Below are 7,500 nucleotides of genomic sequence, written 5' to 3'. Positions count from 1 at the left end.
ACAGGCTTCACACACCACATGCCAGCAGAGAGAGAGAGAGAGACTGCAGAGCCGTGATGCAGGTCCTCCTCTGGTGTGTGGCTTCCTGGTGGTGACTTGACATTGTCAGCTCCCTGTGACAGGGCAAGGGGCCTGAGTGTGGGCTGTGGTTTAGGCTGAACAGTATCACTATCAGTATCAGTATCAGTAGCTCCAGGAGGCGTCACTGCGTTCGGTCAAATCCATGTACGCTACACCACATCTGTCAAGCAGATAGATGCCTGACCAGCAGCGTAACCCAACGCGCTTAGTCAGGCCTTGAGAAAAAAAATAAAATAAATAAATAAAAAATAATAGGTAAATATATAAAAAATACTACTACTAATAATAATAATATTACAAAAAAAAAAAAAAAAAAAGAAAAAAAGAAAAAGAAAGATGATAAATGAGCAAATAAATGTGAAACATGCAGACACACATTCACACATACATGATGGATGAACAGCATGTGAACAGTGCCACCAGCAGCAGCAGGGTTCTGAAAAGCGGATCAGTGGGTGAGAAGAAAATCACAGAATGAGTATTGAGAGACAATGACTTCTTCTTCTTCTTCTTCTTCAGTGTGCCCAAAAGATGGACCAGAGGCCTGACAGATAGACCTCTGTCAGAGACACAATGACAATGACAGAGGTTTGTTTGTCAGGACTCTGGTCCATAACTAAAGAGATGACCATAGGCCTGACAAATGAACCTCTGTCAGAGACACAATGACAATGACAGAGGTTTTTTTGTCAGGACTCTGGTCCATAGCTAAAGAGATGACCATAGGCCTGACAAATGAACCTCTGTCAGAGACACAATGACAGTGACAGAGTTTATTTCGGAAGTCAGGCCTCTGGTCCATAACTAAGGAGTGGGCCATGAACAATAACAACAACAACATCAAATGATGAATCACACTGTATGGACAATACATCAATGCACACACAGACACTCACACTCTCACCCCTCCCCTCCCTCTCTCTCTCTCTTTCATACACACACATACACACACTTGAGAGAGAGAGAGAGAGAGAGAGAGAGAGAGAGAGAGAACTAAAAAAAAGACAACAACAGCAAAAAACGAATCACACAGTATGAACAATATTATCAATGTGCATACAGTTAACACTCACAGACACTCACACTCTCACTCACTCACTCACCTCCCTCTCTCTCTTTCACACAAACACACACACACTTGAGAGAGAGAGAGAGAGAGGCAGAGAGAGAGAGAGAGTGAAAGACAGAAAGAGCAAGAGAGAAAGAAACTGAAAAACGAGAAAAAAAAAAAAAAAAGGAGAGGGAGGGATGGGCAGCCACATTCAGATCACAGTTCATCCGCAGTGGATGGGTACAAAGATAAGGTCAGCCTTTGCAGTGACTTGTGTGGCATATTTCTACAAACAGCACAGACCCTGTGGTATATTTCTACAAACAGCACAGACCCTATGGCATATTTCTAGGCATATTTCTGCAAACAGCACAGACCCTATGGCATATTTCTACAAACAGCACAGACCCTATGGGATATTTCTACAAACACCACAGACCCTATGGCATATTTCTACAAACAGCACAGACCCTAAGGCATATTTCTGCAAACAACACAGACCCTATGGCATATTTCTACAAACAGCACAGACCCTATGGCATATTTCTACAAACAGCACAGACCCTAAGGCATATTTCTACAAACAACACAGACCCTATGGCATATTTCTACAAACAACACAGACCCTATGGCATATTTCTACAAACAACACAGACCCTATGGCATATTTCTACAAACAGCACAGACCCTATGGCATATTTCTGCAAACAACACAGACCCTATGGCATATTTCTGCAAACAACACAGACCCTATGGCATATTTCTACAAACAGCACAGACCCTATGGCATATTTCTACAAACAGCACAGACCCTATGGCATATTTCTCCAAACAACACAGACCCTATGGCATATTTCTGCAAACAACACAGACCCTATGGCATATTTCTACAAACAACACAGACCCTATGGCATATTTCTGCAAACAACACAGACCCTATGGCATATTTCTACAAACAACACAGACCCACGACATTTTTATTTTTAAAAATTTTTCAGGTGTGAATCGAACCACAATATACAACTACCATGCAGAACAGTAACAACAGTGGTACAATGATCTTTATTAATCTGATTGGAATTTGTGTGTCCATCAAAAAAAAAAAGCATATTATACTTCCTTTTCAGAAAAAAAAACGAAATGTTGACATATAACTACACTGTATGTTCTGTTTTTGTGTATATATATATATATGTGTGTGTATATATAAAAAAAACACACACAAAAAAACCCGCATTACCATGACTGACCATAACACAGCTTAGGTAATTACACTGCGCTTTATGTTCTTCAAAAAAAAAAAAGAAAAAAAAAAGATTTCTTCTTCTTCTGCGTTCACTCGTATGCACACGAGTGGGCTTTTACATGTATGACCGTTTTTACCCCGCCATGTAGGCAGCCATACTCCGTTTTCGGGGGTGTGCATGCTGGATATGTTCTTGTTTCCATAACCCACCGAACGCTGACATGGATTACAGGATCTTTAACGTGCGTATTTGATCTTCTGCTTGCATATACACATGGAAGGGGGTTCAGGCACTAGCAGGTCTGCACATATGTTAACCTGGGAGATCGTAAAAATCTCCACCCTTTACCCACCAGGCGGCCGTCACCATGATTCGAACCCGGGACCCTCAGATTGACAGTCCAACGCTTTAACCATTCGGCTATTGATGATATCAAAGTCATAACCCATAACATACCTCACTGTCTGTTCTACAACGGGGCAGTGCCAGCCAACAAGGGGGTCGCAGCCGACCGAAGAGCGCCGTGGAGCGACAGAGGGCGGCGGGGAGTGGGCAGGACAGCATCTTTCACACAGAGTTCCAGCAGCAGAGGATCGACGCCTGGAAACAGACCACCCGGCCTGCAGCACAGCCCATAGGTAAATGTGCGGGGGACGGGGGGGGAGTTTTGAAAAAAAGAGAAAAAGATTGATATTTTATTTTTTTTTTTTTTTTTTTTTTTTTTGGGGGGGGGGGGGGGGGGTTGGTTTTTTTTTTTCTTAGATTTTACTTTATTTTATTTTATTTTATGAAATTATTTTTATTTTGTTTTACTTTATTTTGTTTTCTTTTTCTTCTTTTCTTCTTGTTCTTGTTCTTCTTCTTCTACTTCTACTACTACTACTTCTTCTTCTACTTCTATTTCTTCAACTTCTTCTTCTTCTTCTTCTAATTCTTCTTCTTCTTTTTAAAAAAAAAAAACACCCACATTTTTGTTTCTATTGTTGTGTATTTTATGGTGAAGGTGCTCTGTGTCTGTGTCTTGCTCTTTTGATGTGAAGATTTTCCAACCCAGTGGTGTTTTTTTAGTTTCTTTTTGTTGTTGTTGTTGTTGTTTTTTGCTGTTGTTTTTGAGCAGATGGGGTGCGGCAGATATACACACTTCAGCACCTTCTGGAAACTGAAACTTGAACTCAGACTCGGCCCTGATATGACTTCTGGTTAAATTTTAAAAAAAGAAAATTTTTTAGCAGCTGTCAATGAATAAAGGTTCACTTTTGATTTTTAACTCACTTGTGTAAACAAAGTGAGTCTATGTTTTAACCCCGTGTTCGGTTGTCTGTGTGTGTGTGTCCGTGTGTCTGTGTGTCTGTGTCCGTGGTAAACTTTAACATTGACATTTTCTCTGCAAATACTTTGTCAGTTGACACCAAATTTGGCATAAAAATAGGAAAAAATTCAGTTCTTTCCAGTCATCTTGTTTAAAACAATATTGCACCTCTGGGATGGGCACACAAAAATAAAAAATGAAGCCAAATTATATGCAAACTGCATTTACTGGTATATTTATATTTTTTGTATTCTCAAAACTTGGCACTTTGGCCTCTTATTCTGACACAACAACAAGAGGAGTCATTATTATCATTTTTTGTTCAAACAGGAACTTCTTTTGCTAAGCATGGAATTTTTATTTATTTTGCAAACGTTTTGGTGCAGATAGTAAAAAAAGGGAAATTACTCTGTAATTAATGCTAGGGGACTTAATTTATCACAAGTGAGCCTTGAAGGCCTTGCCTCTCTTGTTTTATCCATCATTTACACTTGTTAGTTATGGTCTCTGCATACTGTCTTGCTTCTTCTTGTGTTAGTCATCTCTACTTTTTTTGTTTGTTTGGTGAATTGTTTGTTCACTCTGCTTGTGAAGCAGAATAGAAAAGTTATGAATTATTATTATTATTGAATTTATTATTGTGCCATCAGATTTGAGCATTTTGTATAGATATTTTTGTTGACACCACTTTTCATTGATGACAGACAGTGTAGGTATTCTCATTGTCATACTGACCATGACATACGTTTTCACTGACCTGGTTCAGTGCTCCCATGTGGCCAAGTTCCATCAGTAAGTTTCAGTGTCAAGCATCTTAAAAGCCTGAATTTAACCAGTCAACCTTCACTTGAAAAGGGAGTCAGCTGGCCGGCTCTTCCCTCTTGATGAAGGCTTTCATTAAGCTGAAAGCTGGGACCAGCCACAAGGGGTGTAGGCTGTGTGTGTGTGTGTGTGTGTGTGTGTGTGTGTGTGCAGTTTTTTGACTCACTTGTGTAAACAAAGTGAGTCTATGTTTTAACCCGGTGTTCGGTTGTCTGTGTGTGTGTCTGTGTGTCCGTGTGTCCGTGGTAAACTTTAACATTGACATTTTCTCTGCAAATACTTTGTCAGTTGACACTAAATTTGGCATAAAAATAGGAAAAATTCAGTTCTTTCCAGTCATCTTGTTTAAAACAATATTGCACCTCTGGGATGGGCACACGAAAATAAAAAATGAAGCCAAATTATATGCAAACTGCATTTACTGGTATATTTATATTTTTTGTATTCTCAAACCTTGGCACTTTGACCTCTTATTCTGACACAACAACAAGAGGAGTCATTATTATCATTTTTTGTTCAAACAGGAACGTCTTTTGCTAAGCATGGAATTTTTATTTATTTTGCAAACGTTTTGGTGCAGATAGTAAAAAAAGGGAAATTACTCTGTAATTAATGCTAGGGGACTTAATTTATCACAAGTGAGTCTTGAAGGCCTTGCCTCTCTTGTTTTATCCATCATTTACACTTGTTAGTTATGGTCTCTGCATACTGTCTTGCTTTTTCTTGTGTTAGTCATCTCTACTTTTTTTGTTTGTTTGATGAATTGTTTGTTCACTCTGCTTGTGAAGCAGAATAGAAAAGTTATGAATTATTATTATTATTGAATTTATTATTGTGCCATCAGATTTGAGCATTTTGTATAGATATTTTTGTTGACACCACTTTTCATTGATGACAGACAGTGTAGGTATTCTCATTGTCATACTGACCATGACATATGTTTTCACTGACCTGGTTCAGTGTTCCCATGTGGCCAAGTTCCATCAGTAAGTTTCAGTGTCAAGCATCTTAAAAGCCTGAATTTAACCAGTCAACCTTTACTTGAAAAGGGAGTCAGCTGGCCGGCTCTTCCCTCTTGATGAAGGCTTTCATTAAGCTGAAAGCTGGGACCAGCCACAAGGGGTTTAGGCTGTGTGTGTGTGTGTGTGTGTGTGTGTGTGTGCGTGCAGTTTTTTGACTCACTTGTGTAAACAAAGTGAGTCTATGTTTTAACCCGGTGTTCGGTTGTCTGTGTGTGTGTCTGTGTGTCCGTGTGTCCGTGGTAAACTTTAACATTGACATTTTCTCTGCAAATACTTTGTCAGTTGACACCAAAGTAGGCGTAAAAATAGGAAAAATTCAGTTCTTTCCATTCATCTTGTTTAAAACAATATTGCACCCCTGGGATGGGCACAAAAAAATAAAAAATGAAGCCTAATTATATGCAAACTGCATTTACTGTTATATTATTATTTTTTGTATTCTCTAAACTTGGCACTTTGACCTCTTATTTCTGACACAACAACAAGAGGAGTCATTATTATCATTTTCTGTTCAAAACAGGAACTTCTTTTGCTAAGCATGGAAGTTTTATTTATTTTGCAAACGTTTTGGTGCAGATAGTAAAAAAGGGAAATTACTCTGTAATTAAAGCTAGGGGAGTTAATTTGCTTTAAACTGATCTTTCTCATCTTAAACATCACATTTTGAAATTATACTCAATACATAAAAAGCTTGGATTTTTTTTTTTAAGTGTATCACAAGTGAGTCTTGAAGGCCTTGCCTCTCTTGTTTGTTTTGTTTTGCTTTGTTTTGCTTTTATTTCTGATTTCTTTTCGTCAAGCTTTTCAAAAGATTCACTTTACAAATGAAGCCGAATCCAGAGACGTCATCCAAGCATACTTCCTCCTCTCTCCCTTTCACTTCCAGTGCTGCAGTTAACCAGAGCAGGTTATTTATTCATTTAACCATTTTTGTGTATGTGCCTTGTGTCAAATATAGACCCTAAGGTTACATGACAGTAAGAACTTATTCAGTTTCTATTCTACTCTTTTTTTTTTTCTACTCAATTATTCAATTTCTATTCTACTCTTTTTTTCTACTCCATTTTATTCAGCAGCCACCATACCCCCTCAGCCCCCTTCCTCCCCCACCCCCCAGGCGGCGGAGGAGCTCTCCTCCTCCTCCTCCCCCCCTCCTCCTCCTCCTCCCCCTCACGTGCTGGAGGCCCCCACCCTGAGGACCCGCAGCCCCAGCCCCTGCCCGGAGGTGCTGAGCATCGGGGGACTGCCCCACGGGGAGCGACAGGACATCAGCGAGATCATGCAGCGCCACATGCCACGGGCCAACCTGTGGCTGGCCGGGGGGCGGGACCTGTTCTGGGAGGGGCTGAAGGGGCGCCCCAAGTCCGGCCACACCCCTGGCTGGAAGGAAGGGCTTCCGGACAGCATGAATCAGCCCCGCCCCAAGTCGGCTGCTGCCAGGCTGCACAGGTCCGTTCTGCTCCTTGGTTGGTTGGTTGTTAATTTAACATATGTTCTTTAACTCTTTCACCACCGTAGGTGACTTTAGATGACTAGACAGTGCACTGGCAGCAGCAGGTCCGTTCTGCTCCTTGGTTGGTTGGTTGTTAATTTAACGTCTGTTCTTTAACTCTTTCACCACCGTAGGTGACTTTAGATGACTAGACAGTGCACTGGCAGCAGCAGGTCTGTTCTGCTCCTTGGTTGGTTGGTTGTTAATTTAACGTCTGTTCTTTAACTCTTTCACCACCGTAGGTGACTTTAGATGACTAGACAGTGCACTGGCAGCAGCAGGTCTGTTCTGCTCCTTGGTTGGTTGGTTGTTAATTTAACGTCTGTTCTTTAACTCTTTCACCACCGTGGGTGACTTTAGATGACTAGACAGTGCACACCGCCATAGGGGACTTTTGTCGACATTGAGGGGTCATGATGATAAGACCATTTTCCACAGTGTAGCAAAGCTGGACAGCTGCAGCCAGTTCCCCCCCC

General features: G+C 40.7%; 1 protein-coding gene across 1 annotated transcript in view; it reads left to right on the top strand.

The window, feature by feature from the left end:
• Nucleotides 1-7,500, top strand: part of LOC143280455 (uncharacterized) — a 115,941-nt gene that overhangs the window by 98,124 nt on the left and 10,317 nt on the right. The window contains exons 26-27 of the mRNA XM_076585105.1: nt 2,863-3,017; nt 6,606-6,981. Of these exons, the coding sequence (XP_076441220.1) occupies nt 2,863-3,017; nt 6,606-6,981 (531 nt within the window). The remainder of the gene's footprint in view (nt 1-2,862; nt 3,018-6,605; nt 6,982-7,500) is intronic.

The sequence above is a fragment of the Babylonia areolata genome, chromosome 3 (assembly GCF_041734735.1).
Source record: "Babylonia areolata isolate BAREFJ2019XMU chromosome 3, ASM4173473v1, whole genome shotgun sequence".
In the NCBI taxonomy this organism is placed as follows: Eukaryota; Metazoa; Mollusca; class Gastropoda; order Neogastropoda; family Buccinidae; genus Babylonia; species Babylonia areolata.
This window is presented reverse-complemented; position numbering and strand designations above follow the sequence as displayed.